The sequence below is a fragment of the Morone saxatilis genome, unplaced genomic scaffold, assembly GCF_004916995.1.
Source record: "Morone saxatilis isolate NCDOM2014 unplaced genomic scaffold, NCSU_SB_2.0 Contig6, whole genome shotgun sequence".
Taxonomy (NCBI): Eukaryota; Metazoa; Chordata; class Actinopteri; family Moronidae; genus Morone; species Morone saxatilis.
The window spans coordinates 10,182,776-10,198,236 of NW_023340206.1; the positions used below are offsets into that span (position 1 = coordinate 10,182,776).

The 15,461-nt window shown below is 39.7% G+C and overlaps 1 protein-coding gene across 1 annotated transcript; it reads right to left on the reverse strand.

Annotated features, from left to right (window-relative positions):
- Positions 1-186: 186 nt before the first annotated feature.
- On the reverse strand, positions 187-8,556 carry LOC118340056 (splicing factor U2AF 35 kDa subunit-like). Its single transcript, XM_035677908.1, has 8 exons — positions 8,474-8,556; positions 7,435-7,522; positions 6,556-6,622; positions 4,393-4,442; positions 2,631-2,729; positions 1,909-2,042; positions 561-653; positions 187-468 (listed from the first exon to the last, which is right to left on the reverse strand). Exons 1-8 carry the CDS (start codon positions 8,515-8,517, stop codon positions 360-362), a joined length of 684 nt encoding a protein of 227 aa, XP_035533801.1. The 5' UTR covers positions 8,518-8,556; the 3' UTR covers positions 187-359.
- Between the last annotated feature and the right edge of the window lie 6,905 nt (positions 8,557-15,461).

Here is a 15,461-nt window from a genome sequence, read left to right on the forward strand (position 1 = left end):
AGAGCAATAAAGAGGTTTGGCGGGACCAAAAAGGGATCCATGTTGGCTGACTGCCCATCTGTAAGATAATAAATAAATAAAATGATAAAACCTTTCCCTCAGACAACCGGATACTGATAGATCTAAACCAATTAACCACATAAAAAGGCATAAAAGGCTGATGTTCATATAAGCAAATGGTGCCGGTGCAGAATTACAAATCTGTTTTATTGAGAAAGCGACACAAGCTCGTCTTAAAAAAAGGGAATAAAAGAAAAACACTTTGAACAATTCACCAAAAAAGAAAATAACTTTGTCATCACTGCTGGGGTAAAGGGGGGGGGGACGTGATAGGACATTGGGTCAGTCTTGGCTTCTTTTCAGAATCTCCCAGAGCGCTCTCGGTCCCTCGACCTTCGCCGCTCGCGGTCCCGCCGTCGGTCCCTGGAGCGGGAGCGTCGTTCCCGGGAGCGCGAGCGAGAGCGGTGCCTGATGGGAGAAAAGAAAAAGATTAATTTAAAAAAAAAAACAATTCTAACTAATCCTCAAACATGAATGTTTCACTATAACAATCTCTTTACCTTTTCCTGCGGCGGCCGTACAACTCCCTTCGAAGTTCCCGCGATATGGGCTTCAGGTGCATGAAGTTGCAGAAGCCCCCTCTGGTGCACTCTCTGTAGGGAACACGGCACATAAAGGGTTAACACTGGTCTGTGTTTGGTGGAGCAGTGCCACGAGGAGAAGTTGGCTCTTAGTAACACATGCTGAGGTTCATGCCAGCCCACCAAGCAGAACATCTGATCTTTATCGCCCCTCGCACCGAGTTCGACCTATCGCTGCCCGAGTAAACAACCCCCGATCCAATGGAAAAACACTGAACGGCTCAAAGGAGAGGATCAGATGTTACCTCCCACCGTGCAAGTACAAAGTTTATCTTTGCGTTTTAAAGAAAATGTGATCGTCCATGCAGCTGGTACGGTTTCAGAGCCTTTCTGAAGGACACATGCACAAGCTGAACGCAGAGGACAGTGAAACTTTATCTAGCAGCTGGCATGATTTGCCTGCTGTTGGCCCTCAGAGGAAAGATTTGCCTATGTTCCTTCCTCTCTGCAGTGCATAATGAGAACTGTTTTTGTGCAGTAATTTAGCAATATGCAACAAATGAACACAAAGTTTGAGAAGAGAGTTTAGATTATATAATAAAGCAAACACCTAAATAACCTCAAGGCACTTATCATGTCCGTTGCATATTCCCAAACAAGCTTTCCAATAAAATTGCACAAACCAGCTTACACACAGTAAGCCTGGCTCTTTCGAGGGGCCCCTTGAGTGAGCCAGTAATCCAGCCTTAGCTGCAGGGTCTGTCTACAGGACGGACTTTCTTCTCAACATCACATGCCTTTTTCTGCCTCTACCTGATGCCCTTACTCACACATACTATGTGTGTACAATAGTTCCTCCAATACATTGAAGACAAGACTTGGTTTTTTAGCAGGCAACTCTTAAATTAAGACAACCTGGGCTGCAGGAATGATTCATAGCTGTGTGACAATGTTGCAGCTGGTCACACAGACAAGAAGTAAAGATGTTCTGCTTTATTTTTATCAGCTGATCAGACAATCAGGAGCCTTCTGCTTGGGTGCCCAGTTCTGCACTAACCTCAAATCTTCATATTTATTCAAACATTTTCTGTAATTTATACATTATACATTACTTATAGAAAACCTTTAAGTTGGTTTCTTTTCGCTCTGGATCTTTGTTCCTAATGGAGTTATAATCAGTGAGCAACACAATATGGTTACAGATTTTCAAAGTATTCACTGTATTAGAGAGGATTTATTACATTTGAAATTAAATAAGAAGGCATTTGATTGCTTTACATTAATAGGTAGTGTTCAGTGCTCCTACAGTTCTGCATGTGTTACTCACCCCATTTCATACTGGCGGCAGCAAGCTTCCCTGAAGTCAGTGACGGGGGAGAGCTCTGCGTGGATGGGTTGGCCGTTGAACCAACGGTTGTTCAGGTCCATGACTGCTTTCTCTGCGTCCTCCTCACGACGAAACTACAAACACAGGACAAATATAAGTATGAGGATACATTACAGACACATAACTTGGACACACCGACCGCCTGTGTGACAGCAACCTCGCTGAACTGCTGCAGTTTGCATGCCTGTGATGTTCACACCCAACACAATTCTGCTGCTGCCAGCCCTATCTGTCTACAGAGTTCATACTATACAATAAAAGAATTGTGAACACATGAATGGCTCCTCTTCACAAAAACCAAAAGAGCTTTCAATCTGAAACAGATACAGGAGATGTTAAGTAAAAAAAGTGACATATTCTAAAGATACAGAAGTTGAAACTGTAGTTAAAGGTGTGATTTATGTTTATTCGTCTATTTTTGATAGGAACTGCACACAGTTCTCTTTAATAAAGCAGATGTGCAGTTCACACGAGCGCCTAATAAAAAAGCAACATATTCTGTGCACACTCGCTGCAGACATGGGCAGTGTGTCCAGGCTGTAAGGATAACTCATAACTTGTGGCAACTAATGTGATAAAAATAAATCTTATAAACATATAAAAATGAATATACTTTCAAATGATCCACGCAAAAGGAAAAGTGGTCACTTAAAATTACCAACCTTAACGTAGACATTGCCGACAAGGTGGTCGCCCAAGTTATCGCACACATTCATCTCCTCCACCTCCCCATACTTCTCCTCCATCTCTGTGAACACCTCCTGTGTTGGAAATAAGAGAGGGAAATAACCATGAATCTGTCCCAGAGGTTCTTCTCTTACCTTTTATTTTAGGTTAAAAGTAGTAGCTGGTCACGAGGAATTGACACCTCAGCTAACCAGCTTCCTGTGGTGAAACCATGTGGTTTTGTTGATACATGGTATAATTACATATATATGAGTAGTTCACACTACTCAAACACATATGTGATACTGTTGTGTTGTGTATTTTAGTTGAGCCAACTCCCCTTGCTAAAACATTCCTTTATATTGCAGTGAGTTTTATTATGTGCTGCTTAATGGATATGTTTAGACATGAGTTTGGTGTTGAACCGGGTTCCTTTTTTCTTTTTTTGGATACTTTATTTTTATTGATTTTCATTTGCAACATACAAACACCAGGAAAAATAACAATATTAAAATAAATAAATAAAACAATCAGAAAAAGAACACACTGGATTGCCATGCCTCTACAGTTTGTTCTTATACTACTGTCAGTGTGGTAGTCCTTATCCTATCGTTGGCGTGTAGACAGTCCATTTCTCCCACTTTTCTCGATATTGTTCTTCTTGGGTCCTTATCTTATGAGTCAAATGTTCCATAACATGTACTTCATTCACAATTTTAGCCAATCCTCTTGTGTTGGTGGGTCTGGCTTATACCATTTTCTCGTGATTGCTCGTTTACAAGCTGCTAACAAAACTTTCCACAAATATCTGTCCTCTTTTAACACAGCATTCCCGGTCATATTGCCAAAATATAGTAAAACACACGACTTAGATATATCATAACCCAGAATTCTGACGATAACCAGCTGAACATCTTCCCAAAATGTTATAGTTTTAGGGCAAAGCCAAAAATATGAGCATTACCTACATTTATAGCTCCACATTTTCACAAGTATTTGTTCCTAATTCTGTGGTAAAGAATCTAATTAAATTCTTCCAACAAAATAATCTCCAAGCACGTGATGATGTGGTTGACTGAACACCTAGCTCTCTTTCCCATTTCAGTTTTACATATAAAGTTGTATTCCCTCTTCTCTCCATTAGTTGCCGATATATTGTAGATATTATTCTTTATTTCTTTGAATTGTAGGTTTAAATTATAGTTCTTATTATTCCATTTTAATCCAAATTTACATTGTGCTTTATTTCTTTGTCAAAAAAGTCCCTTATTTACAGGTATCTGAAATGGTCCTGATTGTTTAATTTATATTTCTGTTTAATCTCCTGGAAACTCATAAAATTCCCATTTTTAATTAGTGTACACATTGCTGTTATTCCACTTGTAATCCAGTGTTTAAACCTCTGGTCAAGAGCACAAAATCAGCTGAGATTATCTTCTCATTCTCATCTTATCCCATAAAATATGTAGTTTCTGATTTTTATCCAGATTATTACCTAGAATGATCTTAGCCTCGTATTTAGGACCTATAATTAAGGTCACAATATACTGTACCACTCATTTTCCAGGTGTAAAAGCAGTTACAGTACAGATGTTGCATATTCCCGCTGTGTAAATATTGACACATGAATGATTCTTGCCTCAGCACAAACTAGATACATTTGGGCAACGTCAAAAAGCGGCAGATAACCCAAGTTGTGACATCACGTCGTTCAATATGTTGGATGAAGACGAGACATCGGCACGGAAGGTCACTCACCTCGAAGAACTCGTCATAGTGCTCCTGCATTTCCACATCGCTGACAGCGCCTACAAAATGCCAACAAAGGGGCGGTCAAGGCAAAGCTCGATGGACACTGGTGGCAAAAGACCGTCTTTAAATGGACTGTGTAACACCTTTAGCTTTTAACAAACAAATCTAACTGTGGCAAATCTTCTGGCTACTATAGTTACACCCTGCAAACGTGGATCAAAAGATAAAGATTCTGTATGTTGTCTTCTCTCCCGTGCCTTTTCAGCTTAACCTGGCTCTTCACAGAAGCCAGGTGAAAACTAGAGCTGACCCCTCTTGGCCTTCTCCTGGCTAGCGGGGGGGTTTTACTCAATTGTTTGCCAATGTTTTACCTTCTTTGCCTGAACTGTTTGTGTAACTAAGTGTACATGATGTGCAGAGGCGCCATGACAAAACACCACAGAACGTATTTTTAGGTTAACCCTTCAACTGCTCCACGACAACCCCTAACTAGTACATGTAGGAGAATTCTCTAAGTTGGTGACAGCACTAGTAGAAACCTGCTTCAATGAACCAGAAGCCAAAAAAAGAAAAAAAAAAGAAATGTGTACTCAATGTGAAACTGGTAAGTGTAAAGCAAAGAACACAGAAACAGTAATTTAAGTATAGCTTTTAAGCCTATCACGTCAGCAAAATGGAGGATCTGATACCAAAGCTGTGCACAGGAAATTATGTGATGCATTAGTCATCCCTAGAGGACATGTTCCTGTACTAAGCCCGCTAAGCCAAATTTATGTGGGGAGGTGTGATGCAGTAAATTCAGTGCAGTCAGTGCTGGAGGGTCCTGCAGATGAAGGGAGAACTTACAGTGTAAACCATCAGCAGACTGGGCAGAGTTTTGAAGGTTATGAAGGTAAATGTTCAAGAGGGAAATGGTCTGAAATACAAAACGTAAACTTCTGTGACATAAATCAACCAAAATAAAGAGCTGGGGAAGAAAAAAATGTGATTAGAAAGTTTTCTGTCAGTAAATTGCGATATTTAGTTATTATTATTCCAACTAATCGCAAAAATGGCCACTCGGTAACTCGGTTGCTCATTGCCTGCATCCTCGCCGTTTTTTGGATTTTGTAGCTCGTTCAAGAGATTTTATATTTTGAGATATTTGCTACCTTTCCCCTGATTTTAGGGGTTTTGTTAAGAATGTAGGGCAAAATAATTCATTAAAAGTTTAACTTTTGAGGTGAAAAACAACAAAATTCAAACAAATAATTACCCATAGGGTCATATGTTTTTATACAAGCAGACTGTAGTCTAGTATCTTACTGTGTTTTTGAATTCATGCATAATATAAAACAACATTTTTACACCCGGCCTTTACTGCTCTGAACCTCGCACACTGAAAGAGTTGTTTCTCTTCGTAATTGGAAGCGAATTGACCACAAGCAGTATCCCAAAACTTTAAAGATTTAAAATTCTGGCACATGCACGCAACCACATTTGTATAAAACATTTAAGATTGATTGCAAAAAATAACCAAAACACAACTTGAACTGTCTTTTAAATAGGAGGAGCCGGTTATATCTCAAAGAGGTCATTATAGATCAAGCCCCTCGTCCAAGTAAGGGTGCTGATAAAGGACTTCTGACCAGATCAAAAGCCGTATGTGATGCTGAAGTAACACTACTTTCATAATAATTTGTGAATGCGATGCTTTCAAATTCACTAGATGCATGATTCAAATGTGAAACAAAACATGCCCATCAACACACTTACCTGTACGAGAGGTACTGCTTCAGCTCTACTAGACTGCGTTTCAACATATCGACTGCACACACCAACAACACAGTTCTAAGTATTCCACCACAGTCAGCACAGTCTGTAAGAACGGTGTGTTTTATTTGTGTTTTGGCAGTTCAGATACTTACAAACTGCAGAGGGAGTCACATGACAGCTCAGCTACACAAGGTTGAAAAACAGATAGTGGAAGCGTCAGAAACAGGTGTTTTTGTTGGTATTGGGTGATAACCGAGGAGTGACTGAATATTCGGTTTGGGACGCCTGGGAGATTCTGGGGTGCCAACTGGGTCTCTAGATAGCAAGGCTGAAGCAGCACCTCACATCTGTTGTTATATGTGAACACTTTTAGGAAACAGAGAGGGAGACGTTGCTGACAAATGTTAAACTTACAGCGAGAAGCGTCGGCCGTCTGCGCACTGTTCTGGGGATTACGGTAGATGTTTTGAATCAAGATGGTCTGCAGGGGAAAGAACAAAGAGACATGTGGTCAGACAGGATTCTTATGATTAATGTCTATTTTTGTACCATTTCTGATGACAACTTCTATTTGAGTTTGTTCACATCCTTTTGATAGTCACACGAGATCCTTTGAAACTGAAAAGAAAGTGATGATTATGACAATACAACAATATCACACCTTCGTAACATCATTTTCTTAACAACAAACGAAGAAGTATAACTTTGATTGAAAAAGAACAAACAAGTGAATGAAGTTCATAACTGCAAAACATAATCTCTAAAATTCAACTGCTGGAAATTACGAAATAAAAAACATATGTTCTTTTCCCCACAAGTACTTACTGATCAGAATAATGACATTTGGATTTGGGTTTGGAATAATTTGAGGCTAACACTGTGTACAAAGTTGTAAGTCAATATTTTAAAACAAACATTAGAAGAAGTATCTCATCCACAGGGCACATTAACTATTTTGACTCTCACGATTCTCAGAGAGATTACAGCGCCAAATCACTAAATTACATTTCACGGTGGACGTTTTTTTTAACTTATTAGACTAAAATGACAGATTTTCACAAACATATAAGCTTCAAATGTTATAAAGTATTCAGAAGGCACAGTGGGTCATCCATTCATCACAGGGTTGGTGGTTCAACCCCTTGCGCCGGTCCACATGTCGATGGGTCCTTGTGGGCAGCAACTTGGATGGGAGCTCTAAAGTGTTGTGTGCATTAAATTAGGACTTATAAGTGCAGTCCAACAGTTATATGAGCTCACGCGTTAAAGTCGCTATAAGAGGAAAAACTTCACCTGGCTGAAGGTTGGTTTGTTGTGCAATCTCGAGCAGCGGTCTCCATGTCTGCACGCTCCGATTTTAAAATAGAAGGAACAATTGACCCTGGAAAAAAGAGGAATACTGTCAGCATACCATCATATTTAAACAAATTAACATTGGTCCTAAAAGCTTACAAGTCACAAATATATATTTTAATGAACACACTGCAGCAGCAACTTTTTCAGCAACGGATTTAATGAGTATTTAGCAACAGTGAGGCCACATTATGTGTCTTTAATAGCTGTTTTTGTGATGATTATGGAGCTCTACGTTGTTTAGAATATAAAAATAAAAGAATATCAGCAGACTTATCCTTCAACTACCTGTTACCAGGGCAACTTCTTCATATTTTATTATCATTACCCACAACTACACATTGTATGAGAGTTAAGTCACCACAATATTGCGTAATATAATTTCTCCTAAACATTTAAAGAGATAAATTGCACATTTTGTTTTATCTCCTCTTATCTGGATGAATGAAATGAAGGTAAAAGGCTTTTTTTTAACCACTTTCCTGGTTTGTTTTGCTATTTCAGAGACTCTCTTTGTACGAACAGCACCAATACTCTTACCTCAAACAAACGACACATCAGTGCAATAAATGCACAGTTGGCTTTACAGTTTTTATTCCTTCTTTATTAGTTAGTTAGTTATATATGAGAGATGCCTTCTGCTGCTCTCCACCGGTGAAACGAAACCAAACAACCCGCCTGAGCAGATCAGCTCCTCTTCACCTGGATATTCAACAGCCTACAGAAGTGACCGTGAGCAGCAGAAGCCCTGTGGACCTTCAGCAGGAGGCACATTTTGCTCTGAGGCTTCCTGAGTTTCATTCAATGTGTTAGCTCGGCGTTAGCTTCCTGTTGCTAATGTGAACTTGATGAGGACGTTGTGAAGAGCTGCGGCTCCAAACTGAGCCCCGCCGGCGACCAGGGAGCCCCGCTGCAGGGATACTCCGTGTGAAACCAACCCGTGGGACGCTGAACACAATATATATTGAATAAAACTTACTTGTCTTTCTCTGTGCCGAAAATGGATGCCAGGTACTCCGCCATTTTCGGCTCGTCGGAGACGTAGTGTCGTACGTCATGACGTAAAGGGAGTGCTTGTAGTGACGCTGAACGCCACATCTCCGCGCTGTTCCTCCACAGTTGTTTTATTTGTTTCTCAGTAACACTGATTTTCTTCCCGAGTCAAATAACTCCTCAGTGTATCGCTGCAATTATTCAGTTTTATTCTTCTTACCTGAGATGAAAGTACCAAATACATCAAGTAGCTCAGTTCTTCCTCTCTCTTATAAGATATGATGCTGTGGCACACATGAAAATACTCTATATAACATAATATAACATGTGTAAAATGTGCTTATTAATAATAATCCAAAAGGTAAATATATAGACTAAATGCTAAATATGATACTATCGCTCTTAAAGTCTATTCTGAGTTGTATTATGAGGTCTACATATAATTCTGTACTAGTACCTAAGTGATATTGTTAATTGCAGCACATTTACTTTTAGGCTAATGGAGTATTTTTACAGTAAGGTATCTGAATATAAAAGATATAATAATAGTAATACGATAGGTACGTTTTAACACGAAAAACATAAAAAAAACCTTTAGACAATGCATCCTTACGGTCAGACCACATATAATATGACAACAAGTTATTAAAGTGGGGCCTATATTTTACAAATATTAATGTACTTTTAACATTTTGAATGCAGGACTTTAACTGTGTGTTTTACTAGATACATTACCCATTAATTAAGTTTTTATTGCACATTAACCTTCTTGTTTCCTTGCTCAAAATGGCAACACGATGTCGCCACAATGAATCAGTTTTTACTTGTTTGTTGTCTTCCCGTAGTTGTACGTAATATACTTTTCATTTAACTAATTTAATAGAAAAATATTACTATAATTATTTGACAGCTACATTGCAAAATAATATTTTACACTTAAACATACAGAAATCTCATAATATGGTGCAGAGTTTAAACGGTGATGTACTTTTATTTGGGTGTTATTTTGAATGCAGCACTTTTATGTGAGTATTTTTTCCAGTTTCTGTTCACTGTGCTTATTTCTCCAGAGTTTTAAAGGGACACAAGTTGGGGGACTGACAAGAGATAAATTAAAAAACAGTTCAAATGGAAGAAGCAGAGCCTGAGATATTCTCACTGTTTGTCTTAAGTATAGGTCACAGCCACAAAAGATTTCCCATAATACAGCTCAGTTGAATCTCTTCAACTCCTGACATCATCAGGGTTATTTTTTTCAGACATTCAAAAACTCCCACTACAACCACAGAACACATTATATATATATATATATGTGTGTGTGTGTGTGTGTGTCTTCACAGCCTAAATACTGCAACAAACAAGGTGAGCACAACTGGCGGAGCGGTTCTTTTAAACTTGAATGGTGCTGACTCATTGACAGATTAAGAAGTCCAGAGGCGAGTGGTGTTGCCCGCACACATCAACAGAGTGGGCATTAAAGAAGTCCCCGCTCCTCTTCAGTGCACTGTATATCCTCCTTCGAAACCACATCGCTTTGCACAAGGCCGCACACGTTTGCAGGAGACGCAGATGGTGAAGATGAGAGGACATGAGAGAGGAGAGGAAGTCAGCCTGAGGAGGGTGAACCACAGACACTGCCAAGAAGTGATGAACTGATGTCAAGGTGCTCAGACTGAAACAAGACTCGGAAATGAGAAGACAAGTCGTAAATTCTACAGATGGTGACAGAGGGCGACTGTAGTAAAACATGAGGTCTTTGCTGAAGCTGTATAGAAGCAGGGCGAGCCCCTGAAACAGTGGGAACCCCCCTAATCTGAGATGTTTAACTGCATTGGACCTGTAACGTTTGCAGAAGGGAGACCACCCACCGACCCTCCACTGCTCTCACCACCCCTATTTTAAAGGAGAAAGAGGCAGAGGTAGGAAGGGAGCGAACAGAGAGCAGAAAGAGGAAGCAGCATGTAACAAATATCTCTGACCTCAAACTGCAGAAGTTCTCTGATTTTTATTTAAATGACATAACGATGTGCTCGGAGGAACATTTCCCACTTGGATTGTCTGTGAGCGGAAGATGACGGGAGGTTTTCTGAGTGTCCCCATCATGAGGCTTAACCACTGCTGGACCATCCTGCATGTGTCCATCTTGGCAGTGCTGCTTCTCACCTTAAACGCTGACAGTAAGTTATTTTTGTTTTTTTTGTGCATATTGTGCTTTCTCAGTATTTGTGTAGTGTTACTTGTTCTTCCTCTGGAGGTCTGTGATGTGTTAAATCAGGCTTTTTCACTGAAAGTCAGCTTATTTGATTCCTGAGTAACCACTATCTAAATTCTCTGGTAAGGGCTGGAGGCCTGATGTTTGTGAAGGTCATGAATTTTTAGGGGGCCACACAGGATTTAGATTTAAAATGTGAAGTATACAGGAAGCTCATACAGTTCTTAAATAGACCAAGTCAGCGTTCAGTCACCTCCCAGTGAGTTTGTGTAAAAGTGGTAGCCGATATCGATAATCGTACGCTGAATGTGATTATTCCTTAATAATCCTCCTTAAATCTATATTCCTCGTGAATTTGTCTGGAAAATATGTAAATTTTACCATGAAAATGCCATAATGTCTGTTACAGATACTGAAAATCTACTTTCACTTACTTTCTTCCTCAACAGGAGGGTGTTTTTCACTCGTGTGGGAGTATGATGGAAATTATTAGATTTGATACAAACATAAAAGAGACAGAAATATTGTTAAAAAGAAAAACTTACTCATTAGTTTTATCAATCGTCAACCCACTCAATGTTCCTTGTGCTTTTGAAGTGCTGATTTAGATAAGGAAGGTAATAGTTTCTATAATTTCCCTTCTGAAATACGTCGTCCCTCATTAAAATAAATCTAAAAACGGCCATATAAGTGATTTTATTCACTCTCCACAGTATCATTCATCTGTCTATAAAGTCCATTCTGTGATTTTCTTCTGCTATAAGATAAGATCAGATGTTCCTTTACTGATCCCCCACAAGGGAAATTCAAGTTGACACAGCAGCACAGGGGAAATGTAGTGCACAAAGTATAAAAATACAATAAAGAATAATAAAATAAGAATATTATAAAGATATAATAGAAAATATAAACACTATATGGAGTATGCAGTAAGAAATATGGTGCACAAAAATATTTTAAACAGTGTATAACTGACTGTACGTGTGCAATTATTGCAAGGTAAAGTGGAAAGAGTTTGTGCATCGCAGGTCAGAGTTAAGCAGTCTCAATCAGTGGTGGTTGGAGTTATAAATATTTCTTTGTGGTCTGAGGGCAACACAGGTATTTAATGATGATACATATTGGTGGCAATGAGCCGCAAACAGTTAAAAAAACATCAGGATGAAAGTGAACAAAAATTTAAATTAACGCGTCTGAACACAAAATAACTCAAGTATTCATAACTTGAGAGAAAAACCTCTCTAGGTCCAGTTTGTAGCTGTTCTGGAGCTTTTTGGTCACTAGCCCTGAAAACCATGTCTCTCCAGAATCTGATGATTTGTAATTGTTCAGATAAATTGACTAGTTGAAGTCTTCCTGTACTTCTATGAAATGTGCAGCACCACAAAGCTGAGAGATGTTTTTGGTTTCGCTCATGAAAAGTCGACATTTTGCAGATGCAGAAGAGCGACGGACCGTGAATGTATAGATGTTTGAATTTCCGTTTTAAGGTGTCTGAAAGCTCCAGAACAACCACTAAATGGACCTCGTGGTGAGACCGTTTTGTCAGCAGCTGTTTTAAAGTTTGAGAATGAACTCTGAAACTCCACATTCATGAACTGTGGAACACTTACTGACTGTTAAATTGACACAAATGCTGCAGATTTCAGTGATTTATGCAAAGTAATCAATGAATGAGGGTCTGTAACAGGTGATATGTGGGTCTGAAGTTCCCCTTTGAGATGTTGCATGTTGGGTGGTGTTCACTCTCAGTTCCTTCTCATGCAAACTGTGTTTCCACACATCACAATATGAAATGTCATATGAGTTTTATGTTTTAATTTTTACTGTATTAGGTGTTAAGTAAAGCTCTTTGGATTTGTTTTTATTGCAGAATGTTTGTTTTATCGTATAATTAGTGTTTTATTATTAGCTGGTATCAGTTTAAATTGCTACGTTACAGCATTGCATAACTATCAAGAAAAGGTGAATTAACCTATTGTTTTTGGGGCTTTTTTCCTTTATTGGATAGGACAGCTGAAGGGGGGTTGAGGGAGGACATGCAGCAAAGGGCCACAGGTTGATTGACCTGGGTGCCTGCAGGAGCGGTCACCTTGGTACATGGGTGCCGCTCACCAGATGAGCTATCGTGGCCCCAAATTAACTATTCTGTCATTTCCTTTTTGGCAGGTAATTTAGTCTGTGAACTGAACTGAGAGTACGACGAACACTTTTTGAAGTTTTCCTTGGGCAAGACTTAAAGCATATACACGCGTTCATTTCTGCAAGCTACACAGTCTCCTGGCATAATTTGAGAAAGTGATGTTCCTATCAATGTGAGCAGTGACGTCAATTAAAACAGAGTGGTAACATGTAAAACATTTAGAGGAATATCGTATTTGAAGCTTCCAAAAACATTCATCATGGAGCGACTCAGGTGTTTATCGTGTCAGAAGTGGTCTCATTATGGGACACACCATCAACATATCTGTCAATGGTGAGTGGGTCTTCTTTCAGTGATTTCATACTGTACTGAATGAACAAATGCATTGCTACATTCTGGCACTAAATGCTCTTTATTTTCAACCGTTCTAAGACGACTGTATTGTTTTATAGATGTTGATCTCACCAATGTTACACAAAAGCCAGAAACAAGTAAGATAGCTTCATATATAGATATATAAAGATTTTAATCTGAATTCTAAAGCATTTGTTTTGTTCTTTCAAACACCGTAGCTTTAAATGCATTAAACACACTCATGTTGAATCAGACTTCTTCTTTTTCTTACAGGCAGCACAACTGGGAATTCTGATCCCTTAAAAAATGACATTTGGATGTACGTGTACACTGCTGCTGGGATTATGGCCTTCGTCATCATGGTGATAATTATATCTGTGGCATCAATGCAAGGCTGTAAAGGTGAGATGTTTTATTTATTAAAGGTAAAATGCCACCACATATTTTAGTAAATATGCCATACAGGACATGATCTTGGTTCTGTAAACTGTAACTCATTTCACCACAATGTCATCATGCAGGGAAATCAAAGAAAGAGACGCAAACCGATAATCAGGTAGGACAAAGATATATTTCACTTCATCCCTCTTCATGTTTTCATTTATTCAAACATTTAAACACCTTTTCTGGATGTTTGCAGTACATGGCAATCCCCATGGTCGAGCAACCCTTCCCGCGAGCCGGCCTCCAGGGTTCGCCAAGAGGAAGTCCCGCTCCGCCACCATCTCGGAGATCTACCCGTAGAAAGACACCACCCTCGCAACCCAATGAGCTGCCATTACCAAGGGACAATGAGCACCTTTACGGCAGGATACCAGAGAACAGAGAGAGACAGAGGAATACGGCAGAGGAAGAGGGCTCTATAGTGTACGCTGCCCTCAACCATCAGCTTCCTCCTGGGGCCGCTGCTCGACCCCGGAGGCCGATGGAGGAGTGTTCAGAGTACGCGGCGATCCGTGTTAAAGACCGCTAGACACTAGAAGACCACTGAGGAACATTTCAAACTGGTACATCCTGGAGGAGCTCAGACATCCCACCCAATGTACCCTTTAATGTAAGCGCTAATATTAGCATCTCCACTATTTGGTCAGTACTTTAAAGGCCCTGTACACCTCATGTATCTGTGATAATGGGTGCTCTTCAAACCAAGCCGAAACTGGCACAAACCAGCACACATTGACTTAAATAAGTCACAGTGACACTTCCAGCACTGAAAAGATTAAATGTACCAAAGCATCAATACCACCTGCTACTGTTTGATCATTAGCTGATAGAGATTTAATGGCAGAGCTGTTGCCCCATAGGCAATCCGCACTTAGTCTCAACCACCTACCTTGGTGCAACTAGCGACACACCAGAACGACCAAATGAAGCACAGCGAACGATGCCCTAACAGGTGCAACAACAGAATTAAGCCCTGTTTCCACCAAGCAGTTCAGTTTGCTACACATGTTTTGGGTTTCCATTGTCAAAAGTTGTGGATGGTACCAATAAAAGTCAAGTCAAGTGCTGTCGAGGGAGCTAGCACACTGAACCAGGACGGTGAGGTGGAGCTAGAAACATTCATCTGCGCTCTGATGTAGGATTTCCCACACTGTTTTTCAGTAGTTTTTTGTCAAACAAAGCTCATTATGTTGTTGTGGGCTAATAAACAACTGCATACCGTGTGTGCATGTGGAAGTGAGATAGAGAGAGAGAATGAAAGTGCCTGTTAATAGAGGAAAAGAGGAAAAGGTTAGCTGTAAGTGGTCAGTCACTGCGGTGGAAACCAAATTTAGAGCGTATGCACGTGTAGGTAAGGGTGTCAGGGGTACTGTACTGAAACTATCTCAACACATTTGCATAAGTGTACCACAGGGCTTTTAACATACATGAGAACGAAAGGAAATGTCAGACAAATTACCCATGCAGCGCAGAAGCTGAGCAGCATGAGTGTGTTTTGTTGAATTGCTAACATCGTGAATTTTCCACCTTTAACTCCTCTTTATGCCAACAATTCAGAGAAAGGTACTTATACCAGTTCAGCTGTGAGGTTGCCTTGTTGTATAATCAAGCTGGAGTCTTGGTGCATACAAGGGTCTGAGCTACCAAATTACAGGTGTGTTATCGACCCTCCATGGGATGTTAAGAGAGCTACAGACAATACAAGTTATAGGATAAGATTGATGATATTCTGTCTTTTTCTTATTGTCAACAAATCCCTTAAAAAACAGCCGTTAATTAATCTTACTAACAAGTACCGTGTGTATCCAACACCTGATATAT

Coding starts and splice junctions, on each gene's coding strand:
- LOC118340056 (XM_035677908.1), bottom strand. CDS start 8,517: ATGGCGGAGTACCTGGCATCCATTTTCGGCACAGAGAAAGACAA. Junction 6,623..7,434: donor ACAAACCAACCTTCAGCCAG/GTGAAGTTTTTC, acceptor TTTCCCCTGCAG/ACCATCTTGATTCAAAACAT. Junction 469..560: donor TACGGCCGCCGCAGGAAAAG/GTAAAGAGATTG, acceptor TTCTCCCATCAG/GCACCGCTCTCGCTCGCGCT.